The following is a 20,726-nucleotide window of genomic DNA, read 5'->3' on the forward strand; positions in this document are numbered from 1 at the left end:
CTGCAGCCCATGGGGCCAGCCTAGCCGATGCTGACTCTCCACTGAAAACAGCACACCGGGAACCTTATCCAGAAAAATATACTCTGGCAAACCAGAATGCGTTTGTGAGATGAGAAACCGCACTGCCTTTTAGAATGTCCCCGAATATTTGAAGTGAGACAATGTCCTCCCAACCATCTTCCCCAACTCTCCACAGAAGATTAACATGCCCAGGAAAAGAAGGCCGACTCCTGAAACAGCACAAACCAAAATCTTGCCCTGCACCAGGAACAAAAATTCTGCCCAACCAGTTGCCTGGCATTTTGTAATCAGTATAATGAACTCCAACCCATGTTCCCCCCAAACATGTCAGGAAGGGCTGCGGAAAAAAGATGTCCCTTTAATAAAACGTTATCAACATATATCGTACACAAACTACAATGTATCATAATTACTTTTTTTTCCTCTCTTAATTCAGAACCAGACTACAAGGTAAGAAAAAACACAGAAACAGCTACAATGTTCCCAATAATCCGCACAGGGTCTTTTTTCAGGCAGATGATATCTCACATAATATGATATACATGGATCAGAAAGGGAGGGACGAAAACAAAGACCAGCTACGGGGGGGGGGGGAGGAGGAGGAGGGGTGTAAATGTACAAAGAATTCTGGTGTCTTCAGGGCAAGACACAGAGGTTTCGATGGGGGGTGGTGAGGTGAGGGAGGCCACAAGTCACCCCTCCTGGGAGGGGACAGGCTCCACTGTTGCATTTGTTGGTTTTTGAAAATAAAAACAGGACCGGAAACAGCACATCTGTTTGGTTGCTGGCGTCCCCCCTGCCCCCCACAGCTATTCCAAAGTCTCTCTGTCCAGTTCCAAGCGCACACAGAGCAATTCTGGTCAATATCCCATTTTTGAAAAAGAAGAATCAAGAGGGGAAAAAAAAAGAAAACCCAAACTCCAGCCCTCCACTGCCCGCACACAGGAGGACGACGATTCGAGGAATGAGAACGCGGAGGTCACAGTTTCCATGTCCCAGGTCATAGCCATCCTGTCGGGGCGGCCTCCCCCACTCCGCTCCAGGCCACCACCCCGCTGGCAGGATTCTCACTGGGAAGACTGGGGTGGGGGCTGAGGAGGGGGCTGGAGGGCGGGATGCTGGGCGGGGAGAGGTCCAGAAGAGAGAGGAAGCAGTCCTGGGAACACAGTGCATGCCACTGGGTCGCAGCACAGCTCCGCTGGGGCGGGATCCTGAAAGCGGTCGGTGGTCTGGCCCCTCCGGCCACGTAACGGGGGAGGGGGTCTGGGGTCGAAGCTGTGCAGCTGCTGTCGCCACCTCGCCAGGAGACCAAGCAGAAACAAGACAGGTTCCTGCCCTTCCCTTGCCCGTCAGCACAAACCAAAAACCCCAAGTGGAAAAGGGTGACTCCTTTTTTCTTTCCCAAAAAGGCCGTTTGAAAGAAACCACCGATTGTAAACTGCCCAGTTTATTATAATTATTATTATTATTTTTAGATGGCTACAAAGACAGGTGAGATCTCACACCTAGACTAGCTTTCCTGGTGGAAGGGCTTGGGTACAGACAGACAACAGGGCTTGGGTTTTTGTTTTTTGTTTTTCATTTTTTGCTTTTTTTTGTCCTTTTTTTTTTTTTAAAGAAGAAAGCAAAGAGGTTGATTGGGGTGGGGGGGGGCTTGCTAGAAGCTTCCATTTTTAAAAATTTTTCCCCCAAAAAACCCCCCTGAAAACAAATTAAAAAAATCCCAATAACGGTAAAACCCCCAACAAAAAACAACAAAAATGTGTCATGTACATAAAAGGTCCTTTTGGGAAAGGGCAAGGGGTGGGATTTTTCTGGTCATTGACTTGAAATGTATTTTTGAGTTTTGTCCTTCATGTTTTATGGAATAAAAAGTTCGGCCTTTTTATTGCATGAAACTAAAATTGAGAAAGGTTGGGGGAGGGGAGGGGGAGGGTTGAGGGGGAGCAGGAGATGCCCCTCCCCCAGCTCCTGGGTAATGACACCTCACTTCTTCTTGCATAATTTCTGGCACCTTCCCGCCTGCAATGCCGGCTCTCTCAGCGTCTCAGAGAAGAGGAGGGGGGATCACACACTCATCGTCATGCTTGGAGAATACTGGAAGGGGAGAAGCAGAGAAGGGGGGTCATGAGGGCCAGGGTGTGGGAGAGCCCTGTGGAGATCTGACTGCACAGAGCTGGACTGGGGGTGGCTGGGCTGAGACACCCATGGTGGCACTGGGTGGGCAGGGGGCCAGCAGGCGGGACTTAGGAGCCACCTCTTGGCACCAGCCTGTGTCCCTGACTCCTCTCCCCTGGCCCCTTTCCCTCTCCAAATCACCCCTTCTTTCCAAGCAAAGCAGCAGCGGCCCCTGCCGTCCCCTCATGGGGCCACAGACTGCAGAGAACCGGGGTCTGACGAGCCGGAGCACAGACAGGGTGCCCTGGGGTGGGAGCCGGCCTGGGGTTCTCAAAAGCTGCTTAACCATGACATCGTTTCTTCAGATGACACTGTAAATAGAGGCCCAATGTGAAAAAGGAGACGGCCAGCTCCTCTGCACCGAGACCCCCGGAAGTCACTGGTTGCGTGAAACTCCTTCCCCAGGACAGGAGGAAATAAGACTGGGACAGAGACCCAGTGGGCCAGAGCCCAGGGCTCGTCCAGCCACGTCAGGTTCTTCATTGCTGGAGGCGCTGCGCCTCCATGTGGATGCTTCGGGAAGGTCAGACTCAGGTAGCAGGGGTCAGCGCCAGGCAGTGGGGGAGGGGGGTGGGGGAGGTGAGGGCTCTGCACTTTGTGTGGAAAAATAACCGAGGTGAAAGGCCCACGACACAGCTGCCAGGACACTGGCCCAGCAGGCAGGTCTTGGTCAGGAGACTGAAACTTAAATCAACAGTCCCCAGGCCCCAGGGGATACGGTGAGGACCCAGGGGTGAAATGAGGGTGGTGGCAGGCACACTTACATTGTCGTTCTGGAAGGAGTGGAGGAAGTTCCCTCCTAGCTCACCGTCGTCTCGAGGGGTGCCTGGAGGATTGCTAATGCCACTTATGTTGTTAGGAGAATTCTGCAGAGAGAGCAGAGGAGGTAAGCCCCCGTGCCCCCAGCAACCTGCCCCCCAGATGCGGGAAAGGCTTTCTGGGTGGTGCTGTCAGGGAGGAGACATGGAATACACACTCACTTTTGGAAGTCCATCTATGTCACCTGACCCTGAAAGGAAAAATGAATCCAGTTCAGTTTCTTGCCCACCCTTCTGTGCAGGGGCCTCCAAACCCTTTCGCCCAAGCCCAAACATCTCTGCAAAGAGAATCTTCTACTTAGGCAACATCTTCCTCTTGGGATCTTCCTGTGGGGACCCGGCCTAGGGGAGCCAGGAGCCAAGGCAGAGAAGGCTTCCCGGGAGGGTCGGGCAGGGGGCAGCATGACGAGGTCAGGGCGCTGACTCACCTAACGAGCCGTTCATGTGGTGTGGCTCCATGCCACCCATGCCCCCCATCGGGCCGTCCGAGCCTGGACCCATCGGGAACTGTGGGAGAAGCACAGAGCGTGGCAGCTGAGCAGGCCCTCGGCTTGGCCGCAACCCTCGCAGGGCTCCCATGCCCAGCTGCATCCCCAGGGAGCTTCCATTCTGGCGGGGCCACTCTCACACACTCAGGCATTTAACACCAGGAGGCCGGAGCTGGCGCCTCCCCTCGGCCCTAGGAATTGTGCAAGGCAGAGGCGCTCACTCCTATGCACCACGGGAGGAAACCAACCCAGAGAGAGAGAGGGACTGGTCCAAGGCCACCCAGAGACAGCTCTCAAACCAGGCCTGCTGGATCCCATCCCGGGCTCTTTCCATCCCTCGGGCAGCGTGCGGGGCTCGCCAGTGAACCTCACCCAGATGGAGTGACCAACTGCCAGGCCAGGAAACAAAAACATTTGTGCTTTTCCTCCCCATTTTACAGATGAGGAGACTGAAGCGCAGAGTGGACCATGCTTTGCCCACGATCTCCCAGGTAGGAGAGATGGAGAAGCTGTGGCTGGACCGTGGGCAGCCTGGCCCTGGAACCATCACACTAGCCTCCTCCAGGCTCTTCCTCAGAAATGTGTGGGGAGCTGGGGCGTGGGTGGCAGGACCTCTCTTGCTGGGACTGTGTGGGGGAGCTCACTAATGAGCAGAACTGACGGCGCAGACAGACCAGACACCAGACGTGTAATCTGCTCTACCCGCCTTCTCAAATCTGTCTGGAACTAACCCCCCGATCTCAGCAAAACAGCAACCAAAGGCCAGAGGTCACATCACATGGCCACCAAGGGATGGCTGAGCCCAGTCTGGAGAGCCAAGGCCCAGGGATACAGACTGGATGCCAGGGTGGACAGGGGATGAAGTGGCAGAATGGAGGCCTGTGCCAGGCACTAAGGACACGGAGCTGAGTCACACCTGGGCCTCAGTCTGAAGGAGGAGCACAGCCACGGACACCCAACTTCCCCACAGGATGCTGAGATCCAAAGAGAGCTGCAGACAAAGCACGGCTGCAACTTCAGAAAGAGGCACTGAGAAAAGGGCAGAGAAATCAGAACAGGCTGCATGGAGGAGGAGGCAGAGCGTCAAAATAATTGAGGGATAGAATCTGGGCAGGCAGAGATGGACCATGGCCTTGTTCTCAGCAGGGGTCCTGCCTGAGCACAAGTAAGAGGCCTCCTAGCAGGTGCCAGCATGGAGTGGCTGGAGCAGGAACTGATGTGACGAGACTGCAGGGGAGGGGCTGGGGCACCAGCCGCTTCCTCACTCCGCCTCCCACTCACACACCCCGTGGGTGCAGGATCCTTGCCTCCCCAGTGGCCTCCCAGGGCCACTCGCAGGCTTTGGGGCACATTTTGCCATCTGGCAACCAATTTCATGCTTATGAACCCAAGTGATAGGAGGATGAGGGTGACCAACTTTTTAAGGAGTCAAACCCAGACACAGTCACACCAGAGCAAAAGAATCCCGAAATGTGACAATAAACAATTATGCACATGTGTCATTACTGTAACATACATATATTTAAAAAACAGGTATCTTAAATAACATGTGTATTTTTGTTGTTCTTTTTAACAGCTTGAGATATAATTCACATACCATACAAGTGACCCATTTAACGTATGCAATTCAGTGGTTGTTAGTGTATTTATATATAGAGTTGTGCAACCACCACCACCATCAATTTTAGGACGTTTTCATGACCTGCATCCATTAGCAGTCACTCCCCATCCCCGCCCCCCTTGAATCCCCAGGCCCACTCAACCATTAATTTATTCTGTCTCTACAGATTTAGCTATTCTAGACACTTCATACAAACAGAATTATATGTGACCTTTGTGGCTGGCTTCTTTCACTTAGCAAAATGCCTTCAAGGTTCATCCATGTTGTTGCATGTATCATGTACTTCATTCCTTCTTACGGCCAGGTAACATTCCATTGTATGTATATACCACATTTAATTACCCATTCATCAGTCAATGGGCAGTTAGGTTGTTTCCACTTTTTGGCTATTATGACTAGTGTTCCTGTGAACATCTGTGTACAATTATTGTGTGGACATGCTTTCATTTCTCTGGGGTAGATACCTATGAGTGGAATTGCAGGGTCACAGGGTAACTGTTTAACCTTTCGAAGAACTGCCAGACTGTTTTCCACAGCATCTGCACCACTTCACGTTCCACGTTCCCTCCAGCTATGTGTGAGGGTTCCAATTTCTTCCCATCCTTGCCAACACCGCTCACTATGTCTTTCTGATTCTAGCCATCCTAGTGGGTGTGAAGTGATAGCTCACTGTAGTTTTCATTTGCTTTTCCCTAATAACTGACGCTGAGCATCTTTTCATGTGCTTATTGGCTATTTGTACATCTTTGGAGAAATGTCCATTCAGATCCTTGGCCCATTTGCTTTTAAGTTTATTTTTTGGCTGCGTCGGGTCTTAGTTCCGGCATGTGGATCTTCCGTCGTGGCGCGTGGGCTTCTCTCTCGTTGTGGTACGCAGGCTTTTCTCTAGTTGTGGCACGTGGGTTTCTCTCTAGTTGTGGGGCGCAGGGTCCAGAGTGCGTGGGCTCTGTAGTCGCGGCATGCGGGCTCTGTAGTTGTGGTGTGTGGGCTTAGTTGCCTCGTGGCATGTGGGACCTTAGTCCCTCAACCAGGGATCAAACTGGCATCCCCTGCATTGCAAGTTGGATTCTTAACCACTGGAAGGGAAGTCCCCTTAACCACCAGGGAAGTCCCCTTGGGCCATTTTTAAGTTGGTTTGTTTTTTTATTATTGAGTTTTAAGAGTTCTTTACATATTCTGGATTCAAGCCCCTTACCAGACATATGACTTGCAAATATTTTCTATGGGCTGTCTTTTTACCTTCTTGACAGTGTCCTTTGAAGCACGAGTTTTACATTTTTTTTTTTTTTTTGCGGTACGCGGGCCTCTCACTGTTGTGGCCTCTCCCGTTGCGGAGCACAGGCTCCAGACGCGCAGGCTCAGCGGCCATGGCTCACGGGCCCAGCCGCTCCGCAGCATGTGGGATCTTCCCGGACCGGGGCATGAACCTGTGTCCCCTGCATCGGCAGGCGGATTCTCAACCACTGCGCCACCAGGGAAGCCCCTTGAGTTTTAAATTTTAATGAAGTCTAGTGCAGCTACTTTTTTTCTTTTGTCCCTTGTGTTTCTGGTGTTGTAGGTAAGAAGGCTTTGCTAACCCAGGTCACAAAGATTTACTCCTACATTTTCTTCTAAGTGTTTGATAGTTTTAGCTCTGACATTTAGGCCTAGGGTCTACACCGAGTTAATTTTTGTGTATGTTGTAAGGATGCAGTCTAACTTCATTTGTCTGCACGTGGATATCCAGTTGTCCCAGCGCCACTTCTTTATTCTGTATTATTTACTTTTCTGTTACTTAAATGCTATTAATTAAAGAACAGCTGAACTAGTTAACAGGGGCAACAGTAGGACTAGTTAAACAAATGACGTGTGGAAAAAACACAACACTTTTATAATATTTCTGTGTTCTGACACAGCGAATTATTTTAACTCTTTACTGGATATTTAAATGTTGTAGGCTGTATTATTGTGTATTTATTGAACACACACGTTAAGAGTTTTTCTAAAGAGAACCTAAATACAACAGGACCGATTAAACAGATACTACCTATATTTAGTTTCTAAAAACTGCCACTTTTTTCTGTCCTGTATCACAATAGGATATTTTTGCTCTGCTTTTTTTAAAGATTTAAAAAAAAGTTTTACGTACAAAAAGCTAGCATTGTTTCTTTCATTGGGTAGATGTCTTGGATAATCCATTCAAGGAAGTTCATTCAGTCCTATATCCTCTGTGTACTGATGGGAACACTCGTGGCACCTCCTGAGGCCACGCTTCAGGACCAGACCATGCCAGTGTGAGACGACATGGCCAAAGCAAGAGCCTGGCCGTTTTTTTTTTTGTGGCGGGGGTGGTGTCCATTAGAGCTGCTGGGGACCCGTCTTGCTTTCAGGGGTCCAACAGGGCAAATGGTGCTTGCTTTTCCACTAATACTTCCCTGAATTGCCTGCAGATTCTTGGGCATCCTTCTTTCCTTTCGTGTAGTGGCAAAACTGAATACAGAGTCAAATGGAAAATGTACCGACGTGCCGCTCTGCTCTTATCAAGCCCTGGTGTCAGTCCAACGTGGTAACACTAGACTATCCTCTCCACAAACACGTCTGCACGGACTTCCCGGGTGGCACAGTGGTTACGAATCCGCCTGCCAGTGCAGGGGACACGGGTTCAATCCCTCGCCCGGGAAGATCCCACATGCCGCGGAGCAACTAAGCCCGTGCGCCACAACTACCAAGCCTGCGCTCTAGAGCCCGCGAGCCACAACTACTGAAGCCCGTGCACCTAGAGCCCACGCTGCGCAACAAGAGGAGCCACCGCAAGGAGAAGCCCGCGCACCACAACGAAGAGTAGCCCCCGCTTGCTCCAACTAGAGAAAGCCCGCGCGCAGCAGCAAAGACCCAAAGCAGCCAAAAAAACAAAACAAAAAAACCACGTCTGCACATGGAGTGCTTAGGATTTTGCTTACGTGCTCAGGTTTTTGGATCTGTAGGAATCGCTTCCAGCTCTCCAAAGATGTCCAACCACTTAGTATCTACAAGCGGGTTTTGGAAGATCAGCTGCTTGTCAGTCAGGCCCTTTTCATCTAGGAGCTCATCAGATGGGCTATGCCTGCCTACGATGGCCATCATTTCTAAACATTCTGAGCACACTGGATATCATTATCGATTAAACCTCTCTTAGGGAAACTGGTTTTAAAGCACAAAGGTAATCTGAACTTGTGAGATCTAAGTTGGATTCTAAATAAGTTACAGTTTTAATAAAGAAACTGGGAAAGTTCTAACTTGGCTGCCCTTACCGGTGACACTCTGAGTCCTCAAGCAGCCTCACTGCCAAAGGTAAGCCATTACTTTGGCTGTACGAGGCTCTATCACAACCCCCTACGAATCTGGACAGCTCAAGTGCCGGCCACTCAGCCTCATCTAGGTTCCTCATGGCCTCTTTAAAGATCATCAAACGGTTCTGGAGAAGCAGCAACTACATTTCTATTTTACTGTCATTCCTTTCTGCATTCTCATCTCATCGTATTTCCAAATCAGAGAAGAGCATCACAGCAGGCTGACATTTTAACATCTTCTCTGTGGCCAGCAACAGCCATCTGTGGGCGTGTGTCCAAGGCTCTCTCCATTTCTATAAACTCAAAAACCTCACTGAGTGCTTCTGCACGTTTTGAGCAAACTGACAATTAAACGTTTCATTATGAAAGCTGGATTATCAAAGGTAAGCAAATCTCCCCCCTTGACAGCAGTGTCGGGGACCAGGTGTGTGGGGCATTTAGCAGGTAAGAAGTTTATAGACTAAATGAAACTTGCCAAATTAACTGCACTGTCTGCCAAATATGCAGATAAACGAGCGAAGTCTGGTTTGCATTTGGACAAGGAGAATAACAATCTTTTATTTGTTTTCTGCAGTTTCATTAACATCTTCTTTGTAGAAATCAAGATTATGATTTGAAGCTCCAGTTTTCAAGTCAAAGTACCTAAAAGCTGGGGAGACTTCTGTTGCCATGGTGTGATGAACCATGTGATATGATGAAGGAAGCTCCCTGATTTTCTCGAAGATGCAATAGAATCAGCTGCACACTGTAAAGGACCAACACACTTGTCATCAAAATTCCCCCTTCTGTTCACCCACAGGACTTAGTTGCAGCCTCTGAGTCAGGAAATGTAACCTTCTCTGTTCGTGGAGCCATCTCAGTTCATGGACCAACATGGCGACGGTGTTCATTCAAGGGCCAACGGTGTTCATGCCCCGGCCAACGTGGCAGCCGCTGTTTTGCACTGAGCACTGGTCTCTTTGGAGGATGCACAAAACTTTTGATTGATTTAAAAGGATGTGCCTATCTCGTCCTAGACTGTGCAGTTCTGTCTACAATGCGCTCTCCCGCCCTTTTTCCACCCACATCCCTTCTCATCTTTTCAGCACACTTGCCGGTATGTTCTGGTTTGGTTATTTGCCTCCCTGACCCAGTTGTATGTGTCCTCACACCTGTCATTAAAATTCATTCAGCCCCCCCCTTTTTTTTGGCGGTGTCGGGGTCACGCTGGTGCTGGTGGTCTCATCGTTCTCATTTTCATTATCTGAGCTCTTAGAAAACATGATCGTGATACTCACAATGTGAAAAATGAAAACTGCACTATCTTGACACAAACAGTTAAGCCGCAAGCAGAGTCAAAGGTGGACTCCGCCAGGGCCCGGATGCAGCGCGCTCGAGTCGTACCCCTCGGAATGATGCAACACGGATGGTCCATCATTGAGAGCCACAGACCACGACTGCTGGCATCCGTGCTCAGGAAGATATGGTGACGGCAACCATGGGAAGTGGGGAGTCTATGCCACTTTCATGTGCTCAGTCCTGTCTTTGGGACCACTATATGGGTCTTACACTTTTCTGCCCAACCTGCATCCATTACCAAAACCCAGCATTTTTGTGTCCTGGGAAGTCATCTCCCAAGACACAGGGCTTTCCGTGCTAAAATCCAAATGGCTGGCCACCCTAGGGAGAGGCAGGGGCTATGGGAGATGCTGGCTGCCCAGGAGAGCGGGAGAGATGGTGGTGGAGCAGCAGTTGAGGAGCGAGGTTCCCACACTTCTCGGTCCCAGGACCCCGGGTAAGGTCCCTCTCGGCACCCCCAGGAGGCAGGGCAATGACCCTCACCCAGAGGCTGCTGGAGGATGAAACACGCGCAGCAGCCAGCACAGGGCAGCCCATAATCAGGATTTAACACATGGGGTGATTCAGGAGGCACATCAGGAACCGAACTGGCAAAACCAAACTGTGCATCCCTAAGGGCCCGAGCCAACCCTGGGGCCACAAGCCCACCCTCTGGCTCTGCAGCCCACAAACTACTGATGTGGTCACATGACAGCCTCCTTTCCAGACCCTGAGCTCCCGGAGGGCAAGGCCAGTGGGACTCGCCTCCCCCACCTGGCAAGGAAGGGTTGTCTGTGGGTCAGACCAGCCCTGTCCTTAGGGAGCTCCCAGCCGGGAGAGGGAGACAGGCCGCCACTGCACAGTCCAGTCCTGACATGGGCGCGGGAACACGAGAGGGAGTAGGTGAGCAGGAATCAGAACAAGTGGAATTTGAGCGACAACATCATTACAGGTTGGGACTTCCGAGAGGCCAAGAAGGGAGCAAGTGGCTTCTAGATGAGGGAAGGGCCCGAGCAGAGGCAGAGAGGTTACAAGATGGGGGGTCTGAGGGCTCCCAGAGGCACACAGAAGGCAGGCCCCCGGGGGCCTCCCCCCAAAGCTCCACGGCCAAGGATACGGACCTGAGACATCGCCCAGGTGCACAGACAGTCGGCCGAGCAGGGGCCGGCCCAGGCCCACCTGCAGCCTGCTGCTCTTCCCCGTCCACAGCCGGCTCGGGCCAGCAGGGGGCCCCACCGTGAGGCTGGGTGCCCCGCTCTGACCAGAGGTGTGCGCATCAGCCCACCCGCTTCTCTCCCACCCGCTGCCAGCTATGAAATGGGAACCAAGCTGCCCAAGAGTCAATCACTTTTCTGATGGTTTATTTTATCCATCTTTGGTAACAAATGGCTGCCATCAGCTAAGCCTGTTTCCGCTCAGCCGACGAGGTCAGTCGGATCTGTCGCAGTACCTGATGTGTAAATTATTAGAAGCTGACTTACGTTGGACCGGCTGCCTCCAGGCGGCACCGGGTTAATCATTGTGTAGATGTTGTCACTGGAATTTGTTGAATCTGTAGAACAGTGGAAACCCGCAAGTCGGGGTGATTAATTCACTTCTTAATTAAAACAAACTCATGGCACTTGAACTCATTCTTTTGTATTTTATCACCTAAAATTTCCTCTAAGTACCACCATTTTCTGGCTAATTTGTATTTAATGAAGATTCACAAAGTTTTTAATCGCAGAAAATTCAACTGTGAAAACCACTCGACCCTGAAAGGAAGGATTTCAGGGTGCCTGGATAGCAACGTGGACGTGGCAAAGCCGTCTCCCCCATCTCAAACCAAATCTGGTCCCCAGACACTGCCTGGCAATGCAGGGGCGGCCAGACCACCACCTGTGCTCTCCCCCCAACCCCGCCCGGCAGTGTTAGTCAAACGGGGAAAGAGAAACACCACAAGCTGATGGGGCCGCCCTGCCAAGCTGATGGGGCAGGAGAGAGAGGCAGGGATGGTGCTGGCGACGCAGTAACATATGGAGTGGTTTAATGTGACCCAGTCTGAATGTAGGTCATGCAGCTCATAAAAATGCAGCAGCAGAAAGAGGGAACAGGAGCGGGAATATCACGGTCGCCGCCAGAGCCACCCCTGCCACTGAGCAGCTGCCCTGCTACAGGGAGCTGAGGGGATGGGAGAGAGGGACTCCTCCGTGTCCCCAATTAGCCAGCAAAGTCTCCTTAGGAAATCAGCTAACATGTTTATATCAGGAGCAGGCACCAGTATTTCTCGGGCAGAGATCCAACTACCTCTCACTTTTTATTTTGGGGGTGGGTAAAGATAGTATGTTGAATTCCTTCTAGTTGACGGTACGCTACTCTTAGCTGGGAAAAAACACAGTTGTGATGCTGTGTGTGTGTGTGTGTGTGTGTGTGTGTGTGTGTGGTGTGGGTGTGCGCACATGCCCTCTTCTGATTAAAGAAAAGGGAAAAGGGATCTTTGATACAGAGGACCAGAAGCCAATAGCTCTAGACACTCAAGAGGCATCACGCTGTAGAGTCCTGGTCCCAGGATGCCAGATCCCAAAAGCCCCTTCTCAGTCATCTAGAGAAATGACAACCAGGACAGGATTCTCTCTGGCCAGCGGGAGCCGAAAGCAGTGAGACCCCTTGTTTCCGGATCTCCTTGCTCTGCCCTGTCCTTTCACTGGAGATGAGGAGTGACCCGGCTGAGGCCACATGGCAGGTTGGTGGCACCGGGGCCTCCTGCCCACTAAATCCCTGGTGCCAAGATGCCGGGTGGGGGGCGCACTGCTCAGGAAGAGCGGCTTGCAAGCCCTGGCTCTGCACCCAGGCCCCTCCAGGACTCCCTACTCCCTCAGCGGCACCCCTCCCCCAGCCTTCTTACCTGCAGGACTAGGCATGATGGGTGTTCCTGGGGGGCCACCACCACCAGGGGGTCCCTGGAGATGAGATAAAAACTGACATCAGAAACCCACGGTAAAAAGCCCATGGTGATGACACACGTGGGGAGAGGCCACTGAGCTCCAGCCAAGTCAGCAGCCAGCGCTCACCCGGGGCCCGGGTGTTTAAGGCTTGGGGCAACTGGGTTCCCCCTTTCCTTTCTTTAAACCAAGAGGCAGCTGTGGGCGTGCGTGTGTGCTCATACACATGGGGACCGGTGAAACCAGAGGCCTGTAGTGGAAGCTGACTGGCCTACTGGTCAGTCCCCCGAATGGGGGTCCCAACTCTGGGTCTTGTTTGGGGACTTCTGGGCCACCAGAAAGTACAGATACCTGTATATTGACAGCAAGTACTAGCACAGTTTGGAACCTGTGCTCAGAATATATTGTGAGAGGAAAGAGACAGGGCCCCCCCACCCCACGTACTCTTGTACATACAGTCACGAGGTTAGACACGCAATGCCCCAAACCTGCACACACTTACCACGTAGGTGCCGGGTGATGAGGAGGAATATGGAATCTAGAAACAAGAGGGGGATGACACCTCAGACACCTCCTCTGACAGGCAATGAGTGCTCTACCTTCCAAATCCTTTGGGGGACACAACCCCACTCCTGATGGGAAACACACTGAGCCACCTGGTTAGTGTCTCTAGGGGGCCAGGGATGTGAGCCAAGTCCAGTCCCTATGCTGAACCGATCCTGAGAGCCTTGGCAGGGAGCCTTGGGGAGCCATAGGCGCGGGAGACCCTCCAGTTCTAGGTCAGCAAAGTGAGCGCTTCCCCCACCCGCGGCCTCCTGCCCGGCACTGTCTGTGCTAAGCCCCTTCCCAGCTCCTTCCTCTGAGCACTGGAAGCCAGCCCTGCCAAGGAAGAGGAGGTTGGCAGGACAGGGCTCTGAGCCCGGCTCGCAGCTCACACCTCAGCTTCTGCAGAGCAGCGGGGAGAGCCCCTGAGGGCCCCAGCATGATACTCCCACGCTTCGCCTTACAGGTGGGCTTCTCCTTGAAGGCATCAGGTGGAATCCTGCTGCATCCCACTCCCCATGACACCTCCAACCTGGGGACAGGAACCACCCTGCTCCCTAGAACGCAGTCCCTAGCAGACAGCGCCTCCCCCCGCCAACCTGGGTACTCACTGAGTTAGCACTGTTAGGATTGGGCCAGGGTCTGCCAGCTCCCGGGCCCCTGAGAGAGGGAGAGAGAGATGGAGACAATGAAAAATGATGCTATAAGCACCAAGGGGGTAGTGCCAGCAGGGTCAGAACAAGAGGGCTGAAATCACTAACAGGAAGCCTTCATACACTCCTAGAGCTGTTCTGGGGTAATAATGTGTAGTTCCGTGGGCAGAAATCTAGAGATTCCTATAAATTATGTGCAAAATTTGTGAAAATAATATTTCCTCTGCACATGCATTTTCCTAGAAAGGGAATACAGAGATTCTCATAGGGATCAACTACCACAAAGGGGCTACACCACTGAAGTCCCTGAAAGAGTGATCAACCGTACAGGGCTTCAAATCTTGACCCTGCCACTTAGAGCTGTGTGAGCCTGGGCAAGTTACTTCACCTCTCTGTGCCCCCAGTTACCCCACCTCTCTGTGCCCTCAGTTACCCCATCTGTCAACAGGGGATAATAGTAAGCACCTCACAGGGTTATCATGAAGATTAGGTGAACTGATCCATGTAGCAAGCTTGGAAGACTGCCTGGCACAGACAAGCACTATAGGGGGGTGTATGAGGTCTCATCACCGGTATGCTCAACATCCTCACTTTACTGATGAGAGACTGAGGTCCAGAGAGGTACCAGTAATTACTCCCATCACAAGTCTCTCAGGGGGAGCAAAGGGCGGGGAAAGCCATGGGCTCTGAGCCGCCAGCAGGGTGGTTGGCCTTACATGTTAATCCCGGGCATGGCGGGGCCAAGGGAGTTGGGTGGTGGTCTCATGCCGCTGCCGTAATTCTGCAACGATAACCAAGCGTCAGTCTATGAGAAGGAGAAGGGGAACCGGAGAGAGAAGGAGGGGGAAAAACAAACAGAACATAAGCGAGAGAGTTAGTCTGTGAAAATGATCTGATGAGAAAGTAATACATTCATTAAAAAAATGCTGGGTGGGGGCTTCCCTGGAGGCGCAGTGGTTGAGAGGCTGCCTGCTGATGCAGGGGACACGGGTTCGTGCCCCAGTCCAGGAGGATCCCGCATGCCGTGGAGCGGCTGGGCCTGTGAGGCACGGCCGCTGAGCCTGCGCGTCCGGAGCCTGTGCTCCGTAACGGGAGAGGCCACAGCAGTGAGAGGCCCGCGTACCGCAAAAAAAAAAAAAAGAAAGAAAAATGCTGGGTGGGAACCAACTGACAGGACCACAGTGACAAGCCAGCACAAAGGAACAGTCCCAGCTTTAGAAGCAACTTCAAGGGCTTCAGGATGGGTCTCCCGAAAGCACACAGGCATCCAGGAAGCAGCTCATGATGCTGGTCGGCACCTGCCCTCAGGACTCAGGCAGGAAAGGGGAAGAGACTCAGTAATAGGACCAGCTGGTGACCACCACCCACCTTAGAAATCTGGGGAGAAGAAACAGCCAGCAGGCTGGGGGCAGGGCTGAGTCCGCACGTGGGAGGGGAGGCACACTCCCAAAAGGCCTGTCCCGCGGCCGGGCATCTGCAGACCCCACCCCGCCCCGGGTCTGGGCTGTCCCTCCATATCGTCACCCGATGCAGGTGTCAGCACGTGCGGCCCTCAACAGGCACAGTACTGGAGGAGCAGGAGGGAAAACTCTGTCTCCCTGCTCAAGGGAATCACTGTTCCATTTAAGAGAAGAGTCTACACAAAACTTGGAAACTTGCAGGAGTCCCAACTCAGCTCGGCACAACCCACCACGGCAGTGGGATGGGTCAGAGCCACTGAACCAGGCACCCAGGCCTTTCAGCTGGCTCATCTCCTTCACCACTGCTCCCCGACTCGCCTCTTCCAGAGCTATTTTCTTCGCAGAAATAAATATCTTGCCTCCCTTCTCCACTTGGCAGGCTCCTACACATCCTCCAATACCCAGCTCAAACAGCACCTCCTCTGTGAGGCCTTCCCTGCTCCATCCCATGGGGTTAACTGCTCCATCCTAGTCACTCCCAGAGTGCCTTGTAATGTCCTCCCCCAATGGCCTGCAGCACTCTGGCTTATGATCGTGGCCACATGTCCATCTCTCCCACTGGACTCTGAACCCCTTTGGAAGGTGGGAACTCTATCCTACTGATCTTCATATCCCCCGTCACTGCACACATCAGCTGGCACAGACTGGGCGCTGAATCATCAATGGAGTGAAGAAGTGAATGAACGGAAAGTAACATGAGGCTGGTTGTAGCTTGAGCTCTGCCTTTGTAGGAGAAAGTAGCAGGTTGGTGGAATTTTGATGGCAAAGGAACAGCCAGCATTGGCCATTTTTTACTGAGCACATAACACATACAGTCTCTGGTTTGGACCTTGTAACAATGCCATGAAACTGGTATTATTCCCATTTTATAGAAGAGGAGACTGAGGGTCTGGGGGGAGAAAGATGTGCCCAAGTTCACAGTCAGCTAATGTCTCTGCTGGGGTTTAATCCTGGATCTGCGAGCCTCAGGGTCTGCTCTCTACACCACACATCTGGGAGGTGGGGAGGAGGGTGGGAGTGGGGACACAACAGGAGGCTCAAGGGCCAGAGCTGACAAACAGAGCCGCCATCAGGCTGGTGGCAGGTTCTCCAGCCGGGGACCATCTCGGGACCACCTCCTTGGCTTGGTCACCCAGAGAGGGGTTTGGAGTGAGAGTGTCCAGACAGGGTGTGCACAATGACTGCAGCAGCGCCAGGCTGGCTGGCAGACAGCAAGGCCTGCAGTAGGGGGAGGGAGGGGAGGGTGGCCGCGGAGGGCTCCTCTGGCCGCCAGCATCCCCCGTGCCTGCTCAGGGCTGAGTCCCTGGGCCGGAAGACACTCACCTGCCCTGGAGCAAATGTGCCGCAAGATCAGTGAACAAAGGGGCCAGTCCCTCCCTACGGACAACGCCACGCGTGGTGAGCAGAGCCACCGATTTGAGGTCAGAACACGGAGAGCCTGCCCCAGCACAACCTGACTCTGGGCAAACCACAAAAATAACAATGCTTCCTCCGTGCCAGGCTGTGCTACGGGCTTAGTACCACCTACATTTAACCACCACCACCTCACTACTATCCCCACTTTGAAGATTAAGACACTGAGGCACAGAAGCAGAGTGATGGCCCCTCGTGCAGCTATGATCATGGCTTCAGAGCTGCAACCCCTCCACTGTGCTGCCTCGTCCATAAGATGGGGACAAAGAGCCCCTACCCTTACAGGGCCGTGTGAGGATCAAATGAAATTATGGCTCTGAAGGGCTCCCTCAGCCCTCAGAGGTGTGTACTGATTTGGGATGTTAGCAGAGCAAACGCCAAAGCCTTTAATGCTGCCTTAAGCATGAGGTCTTAAAGGGCCCTTTCTAAGCCCACGTGCAGTTACTAAATCCCCTGTACAAATCTCAGCCTCGCTTCCGCTGCTCCAGAACAGGAAGCTCACCACCTCCCCAGGCAGCCCACTCTTCCACTGTGTGCAGCCTGGCCAATCAGAAAGGTCTTCCAGATAGAGAGTGAGATCTCCTCCAGGGGCTGCAGCTGCTTCCTGCTCTCTCTCACACCCAGGAGAGCAGCCGGCACTGTGGGGATGGAGTGGAAGGCTGGCCTGGGGGCCGGCGGGAGCCCAGGACGTGGCAGCAGAGTGTGGCGAGGAGGAGATGAAGCAGGGTGCTCACTCCTGAAAGACATCTGGACATGCAGCCCCTCAGGGGAGGCTCTGGGTGCACCACCTGCTGCCCTAACCCGACCCCCTCAGGAGCCGCCTGAAAGCCAGCACGGCCGCTGCCCAGGAGGGAGCAGGCCTGCCAGGTCCTCCCTCCTGCAGAGGCCCAGACCCCGATGGCCACTTACATGCCCCCACTTCATCCAAGCTGGAGGCCCAGAGAAGCCCAAGACTCACCCAAGGCCACACAGTAACTCAGGGGGGAAAGTAAGGCTGACAGTCAGGTTCTGGAGGCAAGTTTTCAAATCAGAGACCCTGGCCTTTCCACAGAGGATGGGAGGGCTTAGAAGCACAGCCTCACGGACTCAGTAGAAATGGTTCTCTCTTCTCCCAGTGCCCACCTGCCCGCAGCACTGGCTTCTGAGGTGTGGCCGCAGCCAGACACCCCCTCTTCCTGTCCTCAGCACTACTCTGCAGGGACAGGGCAGCTGGAGACCCGGGAGGAGTCCCTGGTGCAGCCGTGGAGCCGGCCACATCCACAGGAGTGTGTGCGTGAGTGTGTCTGCCTACCTCCCCACACCCACACCTTGTCCCGACGAGGGCGCCCCAGACCCTGGGCAGGGGGTCTGATCCGTGGTCAGGAACTATAAAGGGTCAGGCCCCACCCTCTTGGTCTCAGCTCTGCGCTCTTGGGCAAGGTCCACGGTGATGCAGAAAGGCACCCTGCAGCTGGCAGGGGCTGGGGCCTGCTTCTGCTTCCTGCAACTCCTCGGCACAGGGGCTCTTTTTTGATGTTGCCTGGGGCCCCAAAGAATAGTCTTTAGGACAGACCTGTCAAAGGGGTCTCCAGGTTGCTGGGCAGTTTCCTGGGCTTTGGGCCGGCCCTCCACCACCTCTAATCACGTAGCAGCCTGGCCAGCCCCACTGGGAGGTCTCCGAGGAGCCACCGGGGAAGTGCCTTGAGTGGCTCCACTCTCTCCTCCCCAGCCCAGGGTGCCCTGGCCTGGCTTACGATCCTTCCGTCTCCTTCCGGGGTCTCTGCTCAGAGGCACTGAGCTTGGACTGTCCTGGCTCAGGGGGGAGATGCAGCTTCTCCTGGTGGCACAGGTCTGTCTCTAGGGATGGTGGATTATCCTTCGCCCGAACGTTCTCAAATGCAGACAAGCCAGGCTGGCGATCTGATTCTAGGCTGTGCCGACCCCACCCCAACCGGAATCCCAGACGTGCTGCAAGTGGCATCCGCGGGAGCCCTCAGAGCCCTGCCGGCTTCAGCCTCACACCAACAGGATTCACGTTTGAAACACTGAGCCAGAAGTTCTCACCTGACACAGGCATAGGCATAATTCGTTAAAGGGAGAATACAATTAAGTGGAAATACTACCTCCTTTTCGCCACTGGCTGCTTCACAAAACCAGAATAAGATCTGCCTGAGGAACTGAGGGCAAAGGGCAGGGTGATGCCTAGTTTGCTGGTTCCTTTGTGACATTTAGGCCAAAATGATACACAACCTCAGAAAGTATGATGTTACTCCATTCGGTTTTGAAACCTATAAAGTAACCCCAAGACCACACTGTACCTATTCTTTGTTCAGAAAGTTCTACAGTGGTCCCACTATTAGCAATGTTATTCTCCACTTGGAATAACAGGCTGAAAGTTTCCCACCTCTGTGTCCAGTCTCAGCACGGCCCCGTGCATGCAGTGGTGCTTACTAAAGACTGCCTGAAGGGGCTTGGTCACCTTTCTTAACAGTCCAGGCATGGCAGAGACAGGGCTCCCTCCCTGGGCCCAGGTTCTAAGGAGGGAATGGGATCCGTGCAATGCTTTGCGGAGCCTTGTGCTGCGGTCTGTCTCACAGCTGTTGTTTCACGCAGCCCCATGGTGAGCCCTGTGAGGTCATCACCTGGACACCCATTTTGCAGATGAGGGACTGGAGGCCCAAACAGGCTGAGCTGAGGCCAGGACGGTGTTCCTAGCACTAAGCTCATATGTCTCCTGTCCACTCTGAGTGATCAGGGCAGCACCCTCAGGGGACAGAGAGAATGGGCTTGGGGGGTAGGTCCTGTCCTCTCCCTACCCTCAGCTTGGGGGTCTAAAACTTCCAGGCTCTATGATGCCCACTCCTTGGCTGACCCCAGAACCTGCAATCCATCTCATACCCCAATCTTGCTCAGGCCCAGGCTCACTCAAGGCCAGGTCTTTCTGCCCCCAGTGAGGGGCTGGTGAGGACATCCAGATTGCTCTAAGGGAGGTTTGGCTCTGGAATTTAATACTGCACCCTACCCAGAGGGGCACACGTGATATGGGAAAGGAAGGAAACAGAAACACTAATTAGAAAAGATACATGCACCCCTATGTTCACTGCATCATTTTTTACAATAGCCAAGATACAGAAGCAACCTATCCATTCATCTTGGATAAAGGAAATGTGGTACACACACACACACACACACACACACACACACACACACACACACACACAGGAATATCATTCAGCCACAAAAAAGACTGAAATCTTGCCATTTGTGACAACATGGATGGACCTTGAGGGCATCATGCTAAGTGAAATAAGTCTGATAAGGAAAGACAAATACTGTATGACTTCATTCATATGCGGAATCTAAAAATCAAAGCAAATGAACAAACGTAACAAAACAGAAGAAGTAGTTACAGATACAGAGAACAAATGGGTGGTTGCCAGAGGGGAGGAGGGTGGGGGGGCGGGGGGGAGGAAACAAATAAGTGAAGGAGATTAAGAGGTAGAAACATCCAGTTGCAAAATAAAATGAGTCATGGGTGTGAAATGTATGGTGTGAGGAACAGAGTCAGTAACTATATAATATCGTTGTATGGTGACACCATCATAGTAACTAGACTTATTGTGGCAATCATTTTGAAATGTCCAGAAATACTGAATCACTATGTTGTGTAACAGGAACTAACACAGTGTTGTAGGTCAACTGTACTTCAAAAACAAATGAACTCACAGAAAAAGAGATCAGATTTGTGGTTACCATTGGCAGCAGGTGGGGCTGAGGAGGTGGGGGGGAGGATTGGATGGAGACAGTCAAAAGGCACGAACTTCCAGTTACAAGATAATTAAGTACTAGGGATGCAACATACATCACGATAAACAGAATGAGCACTGCTCTACGTTATACGTGAAAATTGTTACGAGTAAGTCCTAAGAGCTCTCATCACAAGGAAAAACCATTTTTTTCTATTTCCTAATTCTGTATCAATATAAGATGATGGATGTTCACTAAA

The 20,726-nt window shown here is 52.5% G+C and overlaps 1 protein-coding gene across 10 annotated transcripts in view; it reads right to left on the bottom strand.

Annotated features, from left to right (window-relative positions):
* Positions 1 to 359: 359 nt before the first annotated feature.
* The window catches only part of SSBP3 (single stranded DNA binding protein 3), a 164,725-nt gene continuing 144,358 nt past the window's right edge, over positions 360 to 20,726 (bottom strand). For 7 of the 10 annotated variants that reach the window (XM_067726251.1, XM_067726255.1, XM_067726253.1 and 4 more), the window contains 9 exons: positions 14,585 to 14,673; positions 13,827 to 13,875; positions 13,175 to 13,210; positions 12,636 to 12,690; positions 11,233 to 11,303; positions 3,446 to 3,524; positions 3,180 to 3,208; positions 2,964 to 3,065; positions 360 to 2,118 (listed from right to left, as the gene is read on the bottom strand). In XM_067726251.1, the coding sequence (XP_067582352.1) occupies positions 2,089 to 2,118; positions 2,964 to 3,065; positions 3,180 to 3,208; positions 3,446 to 3,524; positions 11,233 to 11,303; positions 12,636 to 12,690; positions 13,175 to 13,210; positions 13,827 to 13,875; positions 14,585 to 14,673 (540 nt within the window). In that variant the 3' untranslated portion in view covers positions 360 to 2,088. The remainder of the gene's footprint in view (positions 2,119 to 2,963; positions 3,066 to 3,179; positions 3,209 to 3,445; positions 3,525 to 11,232; positions 11,304 to 12,635; positions 12,691 to 13,174; positions 13,211 to 13,826; positions 13,876 to 14,584; positions 14,674 to 20,726) is intronic. The other 3 variants (XM_067726252.1, XM_067726256.1, XM_067726254.1) reach the window with 1 other exon arrangement.

Source organism: Pseudorca crassidens, chromosome 2 (genome assembly GCF_039906515.1).
Source record: "Pseudorca crassidens isolate mPseCra1 chromosome 2, mPseCra1.hap1, whole genome shotgun sequence".
NCBI classification, from domain to species: domain Eukaryota; kingdom Metazoa; phylum Chordata; class Mammalia; order Artiodactyla; family Delphinidae; genus Pseudorca; species Pseudorca crassidens.